At 36.2% G+C, this 14,725-nt stretch overlaps 1 protein-coding gene across 1 annotated transcript in view; it reads right to left on the reverse strand.

The window, feature by feature from the left end:
* Positions 1-10,395: 10,395 nt before the first annotated feature.
* Positions 10,396-14,725, reverse strand: part of RRP1B (ribosomal RNA processing 1B) — a 53,750-nt gene continuing 49,420 nt past the window's right edge. Inside the window, 3 exon segments of the mRNA XM_043994644.1 lie at positions 10,396-14,485; positions 14,487-14,533; positions 14,536-14,598. Coding sequence (XP_043850579.1) covers positions 14,282-14,485; positions 14,487-14,533; positions 14,536-14,598 — 314 coding nt within the window. The 3' untranslated portion in view covers positions 10,396-14,281.

A 14,725-nucleotide genomic window follows, 5' to 3' on the forward strand; every position in this document is an offset into this window, starting at 1 on the left:
AGAGCAGATTAGGAGAGGGGGCAGTAAAAAGCAAAACACTTTCGAGGAGGGATAGGTGAAAGAAGATAGAAAATAGAATAAATGTCAATGGGAGGGAATAGGATGGAGGGTAATACAAGTAGCAATAGTAACTGTGAAAGTAATGATGAGCAGGATGCTATCAGAGGGATGTATGAAAAATGCAAATCATCAATAGAGGAAGAACTAATGGTACTTGAATACAGATTGAAGTATAATTTTATTTGTTATTTCCTCTTTCTAAAGTTATTTTGTCTATTTTCTTTCACAACTTGACTAATGTGAAGATATTTTGCATAACTGCATGTGTATGACTTATATTGAATTTTGCTTCATTGCATAGGGAGGTTGAGGAGGGGGGGAGAAAACACAAAGTTTTAAAAATCAATGTGGGGGGCAGCTAGGTGGCACAGTGGATAAAGCACCAGCGCTGGATTCAGGAATACCTGAGTTCAAATCTGGCCTCAGACACTTGATGCTTACTAGCTGTGTGACCCTGGGCAAGTCACTTAACCCTCATTGCTCCTCAAAAAAAAATCAATGTGAAAAAAAATTTTTTTCTTTTCTTACATGTAACTTGGGGAAAATTCTAGATAAAAATTAAAAGAAAAAGAAAGGAGTATGTTGAGTTTCCAAATCATTATATTTTGATTGCCTTTTTATCTCTGACATTTAATTTTTCCCTTACATATTTAGATTTTATGTCATTTGGTGTATGTCAGTTAAGTATTAATATTAGATCATTGTCTATGGTACCTTTAAGCACAATTTTCTTGATTCTTTCTCTCAATCAAGTTTTTTGATTTTTTTCTTTTTTTTTAAATTTATTTTAATTTTAATTTTTTTGCAGGGCAACGGGGGTTAAGTGACTTGCCCAGGGTCACACAGCTAGTAAGTGTCAAGTGTCTAAGGCTGACTTGAACTCAGGTACTCCTGAATCCAGGGCCAGTGCTCTATCCACTGCACCACCTAGCCACCTCCCTGATGTTTTTTTTCTAATGCTGCTCCTGTTTTCCCCCCCAAAATTCAATTAAAGCTTAGATTTTGTTGTATCCCCTTATTTTAACTTTGTGAATCTTTGTATTTTCAACTGTTTTTTATAAATACAATGTTGCATTCTCCTTTCTAATGTATTCTGCTATTGTTTTTTGTTTTATGGATGAGTTCATTCCATTCATATTCACAGTTATGATCATTAATTGTGTATATTTTTCCAACATATTTACTTTTTTAAAATTTAAAGAACCAAATGCATTTTACTTTTTAAAAATTTGGGTGGGGGACGTTGTTTTTAACTCCAAACTCCAGTGTGATCATCCTTCATCCCAGTGAGGAAGGTGTGTGTGAAATTAGGTTAGCAGGGGGCAGCTAGGTGGTGCAGTGGATAAAGCACCAACCCTGGATTCAGGAGGACCTGAGTTCAAATCTGGCCTCAGACACGTGACACTTACTAGCTGTGTGACCCTGGGCAAGTCACTTAACCCTCATTGCCTCACAAAAACAAAAACAAAAACAAAAAGAAATTAGGCCAGCAGGCTGGGGAGAGGTCTGCATCCATTGCTCTTGAGAAGGAACAGGGACAGGGTACCAGGCACAAAAATATTAGTAAGACTGGATTTTGGAAGGTTGTAAATTTGTGGTCCTTGCTGGGCAGTGAATACCTCCTGTGTGTGGTGATCAGTCCACTACAGACCCAGGTAAAGACCCCCAAAGTCAAACTGGAATCACTGGTTGGGTGAGACAACATATTTACTTTTTTAAAAAAAATTTAATTTAATTTAATTTTACATATAGGGCATTTTATTTTTTCCGTTACATGTAAAGATAGTTCTCAACTTTTGTTTATACAAGCTTTGCAATTTCAGATTTTTCTCCCTCCCTCCCCTCCCTCACCCCTCCCCTAGACAGCAGGTAATCTGATATAGGTTATATCTATATATCTATATCTATATAGATATAGATATATCTATACACACACATATATATACACATAACATTAATCCTATTTCTGCATTAGTCCTGTTATAAGAAAAAAAAATCAGAACAATGATGAAAAACCTCAAAATAGAAAAAAAAACACCAGCACCAAAACCAAAAGAAATTGTATGGTTAATTCAGCATCTATACTCCACAGTTCTTTTTTTATTTTTCTTGGATTTGGAGATCCTCTTCTATCATGAGTTCCCTGGAACTCTTCTGTACCATTGCATTGGTGAGAAGAATACAGTCCATCACAGTAGATCAACACTCAATGTTGATGATACTGTGTACAATGTTCTTCTGGTTCTGCTCATCTCACTCATCATCAGCTCATGTAAGACCCTCCGGGTTTCTCTGAACTCCTTCTGCTCATCATTTCTTACAGCACAATAGTATTCCATTGTATTCATATACCACAACTTGTCCAGCCATTCCCCAATTGATGGGCACCCCTCAACTTCCAATTCCTTGCCACCACATAAAGAGCAGCTATAAATATTTTTGTACATGTGGGTCCCTTTCCCCTTTCCATGATTTCTTTGGGAAAAGACCTAAAAGTGGTAATTGCTGGGTCAAGGGTATGCATAGCTTTATCACCCTTTGGGCATAATTCCAAATTGCTCTCCAGAATGGTTGGATCAGTTCACAGTTCCACCAACAAAGAATTAGTGTTCCAATTTTCCCACAGCTTCTCCAACATTTATTATTTTCCTTTTTTGTCATTTTAGCCAATCTGATAGGTGTCAGGTGGTACCCCAGAGTTGTTTTAATTTGCATCTCTCTAATCATTAGAGATTTAGAGCATTTTTTCATATGGGAATAGTTAGCTTTGGTTTTCTTCATCAGAAAAACTGCCTGTTCATATCCTTTGACCATTTCTCAATTGGGAAATGACTTGGATTCTTATAAATTTGATTTAGTTCCTATATATTTTAGAGATGAGGCCTTTATCAGAAGTACTGGCCACAAAAATTGTTTCCCAGCTCTCTGCCTCCCTTCTAATTTTGGATGCATTGCTTCTGTTTGTACAAACATTTTTTAATTTAATATAATCAAAATCATCCATTTTGCATTTTATAATATACTCTATCTCTTGTTTGGTCATGAACTGTTTTTCCTTCCAAAGATCTGATAGGTAGACTATTCCTTTCTCTCCTAATTTACCTATGGTATCACCTCTTATGTCTAAATCGTGTATCCATTTTGACCTTATTTAGTATAAGGTGTCAGATGTTGGTCTATGCCTAATATCTGCCATACTATCTTCCAGTTTTCCCAACAGTTTTTGTCAAATACTGAGTTCCTATCCAGAAGCTGGAGTCTTGGGTTTATCAAACACTACATTACTGGTGTCATTTACTACTGCATTTCCTGAGCCTAGCCTATTCCATTGATCCTCCACTCTATTTTTTAGCCAGTACCAGATAGTTTTGATGACTGCCGCTTTATAGTAAAGCTCCAGGTTTGGTACCGCTAACCCACCTTCCTGTGAATTTTTTTTCATTATTTCCCTGGATATTCTTGATTTTTTGTTTTTCCAGATGAATTTTGTTATTATTTTTTCTAGCTGTATAAAATAATTTTTAGGTAGTCTGATTGGTATGGCACTGAATAAGTAAATTAATTTAGTCAATATTGTCATTTTTACTATATTAGCTCTGCCTATCCATGAGCAATTGCTATCTTTCCAATTATTTAGATCTGATTTGATTTGTGTGAAGAGTGTTTGGTAGTTGTGTCCATAGAGTTCCTGGGTTTGTCTTGGCAAGTAGACTCCCAAGTATTTTATATTATCTACTGTTACTTTAAATGGAATTTCTCTTTCTATCTCTTGCTGCTGGACTTTGTTGGTCATGTATAGAAATGCTGATGATTTATGTGGATTTATTTTATATCCTGCTACTTTGATAAAGTTGTTAATTGTTTCAAGTAATTTTTGAGTTGATTCTCTAGGATTCTTTAAGTATACCATCATGTCATCTGCAAAGAGTGATAGTTTTGTTTCCTCCTTGCCTATTCTAATTCCTTTAATTCCTTTCTCTTCTCTGATTGCTAAAGCTAGCATTTCTAGGACAATATTAAATAATAGGGGTGATAATGGGACATCCCTGTTTCACCCCTGATCTTATTGGGAAGGCCTCTAATTTATCTCCATTGCATATAATACTTGCTGATGGCTTTAGGTAGATACTGTTTATTATTCTAAGGAAAGCTCCACCTATTCCTAAACTCTCTAGTGTTTTTATTAGGAATGGGTGCTGTACTTTGTCAAAAGCTTTCTCTGCATCTATTGGGATAATCATATGATTTTAGTTGGTTTTCTTATTGATGCGGTTGATTATGTTAATAGTTTTCCTAATGTTGAACCAGCCCTGCATTCCTGGTATAAATCCCACCTGGTCATAGTGTATTATCCTGGTGATCACTTGCTGTAATTTCCTTGCTAATATCTTATTTAAGATTTTAGCATCAATATTCATTAGGGAAATTGGTCTATAATTTTCTTTCTCTGTTTTTGCTTTGCCTGGTTTTGGTATCACCACCATATTTGTGTCATAAAACGAATTTGGTAGAATTCCTTCACCTATTTTTCCAAATAATTTGTATAATATTGGAATTAAGTGTTCTTTAAATGTTTGGTAAAATTCACCCATAAACCCATCTGGCCCTGGGGATTTTTTCTTAGGGAGGTTCATTAATGGCTTGTTCAATTTCTTTTTCTAATATGGGCTTATTTAAGGATTTTATTTCTTCTTCAGTTAACCTGGGCAGTTTGTATTTTTGTAAATATTCATCCATTTCATTTAGATTGTCAAATTTATTGGCATACAGTTTGGCAAAATAGTTCCTAATTATTGATTTAATTTCTACTTCATTGGTGGTAACATCACTCTTTTCATTTTTGATACTGGTAATTTGGTTTTCTTCTTTCTTTTTTTAATCAAATTAACCAATATTTTATCTATTTTATTGGTTTTTTCATAAAACCAGCTCTTAGTTTTATTGATTAATTCTATAGTTTTTTTGCTTTCAATCTTATTAATTTCTCCTTTGATTTTCAGGATCTAGAGAATTTAGTGTCTAATTGGGGATTTCTAATTTGTTCTTTTTCTAGCTTTTTAAGTTGCATGCCCAATTCATTAATCTCTTCTTTCTCTTTTTTATTCATGTAAGCATTTAGAGCTATAAATTTTCCCCTAAGCACTGCTTTGGCTGCATCCCATAGATTTTGGTATGTTGTCTCATTATTGTCATTCTCTTGGATATAGTTATTGATTGTTTCTATGATTTCTTGTTTGGCCCATTCATTCTTTAGAATGAAATTATTTAGTTTCCAATTGATTTTCATTCTACTTTTCCCTGGCTCTTTCTTACATGTAATTTTTATTGCATCATGATCTGAAAAGGATGCATTTACTATTTCTGCTTTTCTACATTTGACTATGTTTTTGTGCCCTAATACATGGTCAATTTTTGAAAATGTGCCATGTACTGCTGAGAAAAAGGTATATTCTTTTCTATCCCCATTCAATTTTCTCCAGACATCTATCATGTCTAACTTTTCTAGTAATCTATTCACCTCTTTCACTTCTTTCTTATTTATTTTTTGGCTAGATTTATCTAATTCTGAGAGGGGGAGATTCAGATCCCCCACTAGTATAGTATTACTGTCTAATTCCTCTTGTAACTCATTTAACTTCTCCTCTAAGAACTTGGATGCTATACCACTTGGCGCATACATATTTAATATTGATATTACTTCATTATCTATAGTACCTTTAAGCAAGATGTAATTTCCTTCCTTATCTCTTTTAATGAGATCTATTTTTGCCTGCACTTTGTCTGAGTTAAGGATTGCTACCCCTGCTTTTTTTACTTTAGCTGAAGCATAATATATTCTGCTCCAGCCTTTTACCTTTACTCTGTGTGTATCTCTCTGCTTCAAATGTGTTTCTTGTAAACAGCATATTGTAGGATTCTGGTTTTTAATCCACTCTGCAATTCGCTTCCGTTTTATAGCAGAGTTCATCCCATTCACATTCACAGTTATTATTACTGTCTATTTCCCTCCATTCTATTTACCCCCTTTGTACTTTTCCTCTCTTCTTTCACCCTATTCCTCCTCACCTATGTTTTACTTCTTACCCCCTGCCTCCCCTGATCTGCCCTCCCTTTTTATCACCCCCCCTCTCTTTTCTTTACCCTTTTCTCCCTTGCTTTTGTCCTCCCTTCTATCAGTCCCCCCCCTTCCCTTCCCCTTTTGCTTCCCTAAAGAATGAGTTAAGTTTCTTTATCCCAATGAACGTATATGTTGTTCCCTCTTTGAATCAAACCTAATGAGAATAGGGTTGAAACAATGTTCCCCCCTCCTTTCTTTCCCTCTATTGTAATAGGTTTTTTTTTCATATGATATAATTCATCCCATTCCACCTCCCCTTTCCTCTCCTCCCCATAGACTCCCTATTTAACCCCTTAATTCTTTTTTGTATCATCACATCAAAGACAATTTATATTTATACCCTCTATGTAAAGTCCTCTCTGCCCAAATACATTTACAATTCTTAAGAGTTATGGGTATTATCTTCCTGTGTAGGGATATAAAGTTTAACCTATTAGGGTAACCTTTTTTTTCCCCCTCTGTTTGCCTTTTTAAACTTCTCTTGAGTCTTGTATGTTGAGATCGAATTTTCTATTCAGTTCTGGTCTTTTCACCAGGAAAGATTGAAAGTCCCCAATGTCATTAAATGTCCATCTTTTCCTCTGAAAGAAAATGCACATTTTTGCTGGGTAATAGATTCTTGGCTGCAATCCAAGCTCCTTTGCCTTCTGGAATATTGTATTCCAAACCTTGCAGTCCTTTATTTTTTTATTTTTTGCAGGGCAATTGGGGTTAAGTGACTTGCCCAGGGTCACACAGCTAGTAAGTGTCAAGTGTCTGAGGCCGGATTTGAACTCAGGTACTTCTGAATCCAGGGCTGATGCTCTATCCACTGAGCCACCTAGCTGCCCCTGTGGTCCTTTAATGTTGAAGCTGCCAGGTCCGGAGCAATCCTGACTGTGGCTCCATGATATTTAAATTGCTTCTTTCTGGCTGCTTGGAGTATTTTCTCCTTCACCTGATAATTCTGGAATTTGGCTACAATATTCCTTGGAGTTTTCCTTTTGGGGTCTCTTTCAGAAGGTGATCGGTGGATTTTTTCAATGATGATTTTATCCTCTGATTCTATGATATCAGGGCAGTTCTCCTTAATAATTTCCTGGAATATGGTGTCTAGATTCTTTTTCTGGTCATGGCTTTCAGGCAGTCCAATGATCCTCAAATTGTCTCTCCTTGATCTGTTTTCCAGATCAGTTGTCTTTCCAATGAGGTATTTCACATTTTCTTCTATTTTTTCATTTTTTTGATTGTTTGACTGATTCCCGGTGTCTCATGGATTCCTTATCTTCCAACTGTCCCATTTTAATTTTTAAGGCATTGAGATTTTTTCCATTTGGCCAAGTGAATTTTTTAAGGCAGTGTTTTCTTCAATGAGATTATGCACCTTTTTTTCCATTTGGCTAAATGAATTTTTTAAGGCTTTGTTTTCTTCAGTGAAATTATGTGCTTCCTTTTCCAAGCTGCTGATTCTTTTTTCATAGTTTTCTTGTTTTGCTTTCATTTCTCTCCCCATTTTTTCTTCTACCTCTCTCAATTGATTTTTAAAATCCTTTTTGAGCTCTTCCAGGAAGGCTTTTTGTTCTTGAGACCAATTCACCTTCCCTCTTGAGGCTTCAGATGTAGGGACTTTGAGGCTATTGTCCTCATCTGAGTTTGAGTTGGCTTCTTCCCTATTGATACAAAAGCTCTCAATGGAGAGGGCTCTTTTTTGCTTCTTACTCATTATTGCAACTTATTTATTTTTTAAGTTGAGGTCTGCTCTAGGGGCACCAGGGTCCGTTTTGGGCTTCTTGTGCAGGGGTATAGGTGCTGTGTGACTGGCTTTTTACTCTGAGGCCTTTATGGTGTGTGGAGATCCCCCACCCTGCACTTCCTGTCTGATTGCGCTCGGCCAGCCAGGTGCCCGATCTCGGCGTCTGATCCCGCCTGACCCATTCATGGCCCTCTCGGCCGGTGCAGGTAGGTTTTTCCACTGTCCTTCTTGGCCACCAGATTTTTGAACCAGGTTCCAGGGGCCTCAGTTGTTCGGCTGTGGCCCGCAGCTCCTGCTGACTTGCCCCAACCCCCTCGGCGCTGGGTTGCTGGGTCTCCCTTTTGCCTGAGTCAGACTGACCTTTTCCTGAATTCTTCTAAATTATCTCTGGTTGGAAGACTGTGTCTCTGTCTCTTTGCAGGTTCTGTAGTTTCAGAATCCATACAGAGGCTTGATTTAATGTTCTTTTTGAGGGAACAGAAGAAGAGCTCACGCAGCTTGCTGCTTCCTCTCTGCCATCTAACATATTTACTTTTTAATATTTTATTCTTATATTTGTATTTCAAAGTTTCTACTTAGCTCCTGTCTTTTTATCAGAAATACTTGTAAGGCCTCTATTTCATTTAAGATCCATTAAAAAAAAAATCTTTGAATTTGTGGTAGCCATCTTAGGGGAACTTACCCTCAGAGTTATGTGATAGATGCCTTCAGGAAGTCGATATGTAATTTTAGTCATTAAGCATGTCACTAGGAGACCAGGATTAAGTTATGAGACCTTTGTAAACTGTAAACTGCTTTTTATTCTATTTTCTCCTCACCTTAGGTATTCCCTTCCTTCTTGCCATGTGTTTTCCTGTGGTACTTCTCTATAATTCTCCTTTAAATAATGAAGATATTGGTATGTTATCAGGAAGTAGGGAAAGGGGCGGGTGCTGCTAGAAAACCCTATGGTCATAACCTGACAAGGAACCTTGGGTTTGTAGACCCTGGTGAGCAACAAGTAATGGCAACTTGAAACCTGAAAGGAAGCAATGGTGAGCCAAAGGGAGCCTAGGCTCGCTGGTGGTAGGGTACCCAGTGGTACAATAGCTTATTTCTGGTAGTATCACTCTTTCGGGCAAAACCCATCAACAGTTCCTTATTCCTTATTTAGCTCAAATTCCTTTTTCTGATAGTCAACACCTACAACAATCTAATGCCAGCCTACATTTTCAGACTCATCTCATAATTTTCCATCTTGTGTACTCTACACTCCAATAAACTGCCACACATTTCTTCACATTATTTTTTTGTGTGTGAGGGGCAATCGGTGTTAAGTGACTTGCCCAGCCAGGGTCACATAGCTAGTAAGTGTCAAGTGTCTGAGGCTGGTAACTCAGGTACTCCTGACTCTAGACCCAGTACTCTTATCTACTGAGCCACCTAGTTGCCCCTCCTTACATTACTTTATTCAAGCTGTTCCCTATTCTCTAAACCCACTTCAAATTCTACCACTTCTGGGATGCTTTCCCAGATCCCATTTTGTAATGATTTTTCCCTACCCAGACCTCACACAATTTTTTCTTTCACTTGTTGATTACTTTGTATTATAGTTCTGTTTCCCCTGGGTCTACCCCCAGTATCAGTAACATAATAAACACTTAAAAATGAATTTTTGTTGACTTATTAGAATTCCTTAGGGAAACATTGCTCAAAGAGGGAATTGCAATTCTCCAGGGGGAGTTCTTACTATCATGTAATCCAAAAGATGCTGGGGTTAGGCAGGGGAAAAAATACAAAGCCAAAAAACAAGTCTATCTCTAAAGGATTTTATATTATCCAGAGAGAAGTCAACATAAAACAATGATAAACATTTGAGGAAGATGTGACAAAAATTTCGGGACAACCACCACCAGCTCTGAATATCCCCAAATTATTGTTAATAATCATTTTTCACAGAGTTCAGAGAACTAACAATTATAACGAGGAGCCTCTAGCCTTGAAGTTAAGGATTCTGGGATGTGTTAAAGGAGGATAGAATAAATTTTAGATAGAGAGGCAACCTGCACAAAGGCAGGGAGACAAGAGATAGAATACTAAATTTGGGGAACATCTAGGAGTCCAGTTTGGCTGGAATAGAGAGGACATGAGTAGCTTAGAGCAGTGATGTTAACCTCAAATAGAAAACTAGGTCATTAAACTATACATAGGGGGCAGGTAGATGGCAAAGTGGATAGAGTGCGAGGCCTGGAATAAGGAACTCTTCCTGACTTACTAGCCGTGTGATCCTGGGCAAGTCACCTGTTTGCCTCAGTTTCTTCATCTGTAAAATGAGCTAGAGAAGGAAATGGTAAACCACTCTAATATCTTTTCCAAGAAAACCCCAAATGAGGTCACAGAATCAGACATGACTGAAAATGAACAACAAACTGTACATACAGATCTCAATGGACTTCCTAATGACGCAGTTTTAAAAATTATCTGTTTCATCATATTTTTATTTATTTTGTTAAATATTTCCCAATTACATTTTCATCTGGTTCTGTTGGCACAGCATGTTTTGACACCTCTGGGTTAGAGCCTTGGTTGGGCAGAGAAGAAAACCCAGAACTGAAATAATTTACAGAGAAGTTTATTAAGTCATCTGCCAGAGAGCCAAAAAAGTGTGATCCTACGCTGACACATGTCCCCCTGGGCCATGCCCCTTGCATCAATCTTTAGTTCTATGTTTAGAGTAATTTTACAAAATTACATGCATGGAAAGGCGTATTGTTCCAGATCATATGGGTTCCTGTGGGGAAAATGCCATTATTTATTAATACCGTTTGAACCATGTGGTTAGAAAATGAGTAATCCAAAGATTGTAGTACAACTCAGGTTGAGCTCTGAGAGACTACTATTCATGGGAAGTCATATGGTTGCAGGGAATGCTTAGATCTCACCCAGATACTGTTTTAGGTCCATCAAAAACTTATGTTATCTTGAATGTTTATACTTACTGTTGAAGGATATCTCTGGCTGCCTAACTGCCTACTTGTGATGAATCAAGTGATTGTCCTTCTGCTTGTCTGAACTCTCTAAAATGTAATCTCACAAAGAATTCTCTTTTTCAGGCTTTTCTCCTTTGCCAGTGACCCAATAAAATTATTTCAAAGATATTCCAGGTTTTGGGATTTGTTCTCTACTGAAAACCTACCAATATTCTGGAGAACTGTTAAACTGTTAGTATCTCAGAAATCAGCAAATGCTACAAATTGTTTTGATGATTCCCTAGTGATGGAGAAAATTGTAATTGGGCAGATTAAAATTTAAAGGTGTGTCCTGCAGACATTGTTTTTCAAAGAGCCAGTTATTAAATATTTACTAGCATACCCAATTGTATGAAACAGCAGGTACTTCATGTTGTCAAATATAGAAAGGACTGACAACCATTCTCCTAATATATACATTTTGATATTAAGTATATATTAAAAAATAAACCTTTATTATGCACTGTAATTGGTTTTTAAGGATGAAAGTACTGACTCTCATCACTAAACACAAAACCCATCAGAGTAAAGACTCATTTTATTGGATTTGGCTATGTGACTTTCTTATTGAAATACCACATTGGACAAACACTGTTAATACAGTAGCTGTTAATACAAACTTACAGTAAAGAAACATAGTCCTTGCTAGCATAATAAAAATACAGAGAAACACACACGATTAAAATTAAATCCAATTTTATACTTTTTCAACACTTACAACCAACTTCTTCCAGATTTCCTATTAACTCTTCCCTTTGTGCTTTCAGTCCAGTTAGAAATTACAAATGATTATAAATCTTAAGAAGAGTCTGATACAAAATTGTACAAAATTGACCAGACTGTGAAAAATAACGACCCTTTACAAAAAACTGTAATTCAAGGTTACCAACATTAGTCATTTCCTGTTTTTGGCCTTTTTAAGTATTCTTGGCAATTTTCTCTATAAACATAACATATACTTAAACGAAAGCTGTGATTTTCAAAATACTTTTTCTTTAGATGACACATTTCTTGGGTGTACAAGGGGCTTTCAAAGTAAATGGTACTTGTCTCCTTCCTTTGTGTTCACATTTAACAAAACAAAAAAAACAAAAAACCCCCAAGATCCTAGGAATAAACCTTTTCAATTTATTCACAATATGAAACAAATTACGGTTGAAGATAAAGTCAACTAAAGGCATTCAGTGTTATCCCTTGGAAATATTCATCTATGACAAGAGACAATTTATATTTGATACAGGCATATTTACAAGTTATTACAACAATACCACAGTCAGATAGATGACAGTTTAATTCAAGCCTTCAATTCTGTGAAGGAAAAAAAAATCACTAATCACTGTAAAACCATGCCTTCTTTTTAATCTTAGAATTTCTTGCCTCTTTTTTTAAAAAGTATTTTGGGGCTAAAAAGAAACATCTGGTGGTAAGGATTCAGGATCTCAGCGCTTAATAAAAAATTGGATGCTCTTTTAAAAAGGCAATTTGATTAAGAGTTTGAAAATTAACTTAAAAAGTAACATTAAAACTAATTTTGTTTGTGAACATCCAAAATCCAATCTTTTCCAATACATCTCGGCTATTTTCTTGAATACAACAACCAAATGCACATAGAATAATATGTTAAAAAAACACATGCATTTTCCACAACAAAAACTATTAATCTATATGTAGTAACATAAGAGAATTGTTACTACAAAGAAAACAAGATAAAAAAAAGCACAATATCAACTAGTTTTTTCATGGCTTAAATATGGTAAATCTATGCAATCAGAAAAGCAAACTCATCAGTTTAAAAATGTTGGTTCAGTTATTGATTATGTGAATTAACAAAAAGGGAAGGAAATATAGAACTGTAGTTGCTCAATCTAACTGAGCAAAATGTCAGATTTCTAAAATTTTTGTCATTCTTAAAAGCTGTTCCTGTCATAGCTGGTATAATATTAAGCACCCTTGGTGACTCAATCATGGAGTTGAGGTGAAGTCAGGGAAGAGCCTAGGGTTTAATGTGGAAATTTCAAAATTCTTTGGGCCTCCTCTACAAGTTAAAGTTTCTATCTTCTGTGATTCATGGAGTCATCTGAAGAGCCCTGACAATGAAGCAGAATGAAAAATACATGTGATATGTCTGATGTTTCAATATCTGTTGCTGCCTGACAAGCATGAAGTATATCTTTTATAAAATAAACCAACAGGAAAGGGCCCTTAATGATTCCTTTTCTTCTCCCTTGCTCCCCTAACCCAACTATGGAGATTTGAAGAAGAGATGTTCTGAATCTCTATGTCATTACATGTTCAGTTGCAGGGTAGAGATAGAGTTTCCTTCATAAAAAACTGAATTATCAACAGAATATCACAATCCTGCTTAAAAATGCAGTCTGGAGAAATGAAATTGCTGATGGCTGACTGAAATGAGGGAAATCTTAGAATCTTAAATGTTTAAATTCTAGAAAAAAAAAAAGAGACCAAATAAAACAACAGATAATTACAAACAATTTTGGGTCATATCTTAAATAAAGTAAGATCAATATCCCCAAACAGAATCTTCATAGGCTCCTTGTTTTGTGCATCTTGAAAGACACTGGGATTCTAAGAGAATGAGACACTGCCTTATTGTAATATAGAAAAGCCACTTCAAGGATCATGAGACCTTGGTTCAAATAGTCGATTAATAAAAAAAAACATGCAACAGAACAAAGAATGAAACAGAGATCCCATGTAAGAATACAGAAGACATCAGTAAATTCATTTTTCATGAAGTTCAGCAGTAGGGTCATTTGAGGGTTGGCCTTGGCATTTACCTAGCAGGTAGGAAGTAGTGCAGTCAAGATAGATGACAGAGGAAAACAAGGAACAGAGACGGAGACATGTTCTGTCTATATTAAACTGGGCAATCACGACAAACTATGGTAGTGCTAATCCACCCAATTTGAAAGAAATGATGTTAATATCAGCAAAAACTACCAACATCTAAAGGTTATATGAGGATAACAACAGGATGTGGTATTTTTTTCCCCCTCAAAGCCAAGTGCACAGAGCTCATTAGGACTATAAATAACCAGAAAACAATCAGCTACCACTACATGTACAATAATAGTAGCAAAACTCCATTAAATCAGCAACTGGCCAGTAGATTTTGTTCTATACTCTTAAAAAAAAAAAAGAAAAAAAAAGACAGAATAGAAAAAGTCTGAGTTCCTTTACTAATAGCTTTCCCTGAAGACACTAAAGAAAGGGAAATTCCCAAGGATCCAACCAAAGACCAATTATAATCCAAATGCAAGAATATATTATACAATGCATCTCCCATGGCCATAGACTGAAGGGATGGTGAAGTAGCAGTGTCACAGATCAAACCAGAACCTCTTATATACAATTTAAGGAATTTATAAAATAATAATGATAAAAAGGCCAAAAATTTCCAAAGTTATAATTTACAGAATATTCTGTACAAAAAGCAGTCCTGAAAGAGAAAAGAATCTCGCTATGCTCAAAGAAGTCCATAGCAGTTGGTCTTCTCTTTGGAGGTGCAATAAGCAATTTCTTCGTCACAAGGGGAGTTTCTGGGGGAGGAACTCGTCGGTGTCTTCAGCACTCCATGGAGAGGCTTCTGTTCAGATTAAAAGCTACTCGGGAGGGCCCTGTTGGACTTACCAAGATACTTTTGTCAGTCTTCTTGAATTCTGTCAAACAAAATGGAGTCCATATCTTGTCAAATATTAGAGAAAAGAATGCAGCTATGGCAAACTGGTAAACTAAAGCAATGTCTTTAAAATGCAACCCTACTCCCAGCACCCCTCCCTGAGGAAT

Source organism: Dromiciops gliroides, chromosome 3, assembly GCF_019393635.1.
Source record: "Dromiciops gliroides isolate mDroGli1 chromosome 3, mDroGli1.pri, whole genome shotgun sequence".
Classification (NCBI taxonomy): Eukaryota; Metazoa; Chordata; class Mammalia; order Microbiotheria; family Microbiotheriidae; genus Dromiciops; species Dromiciops gliroides.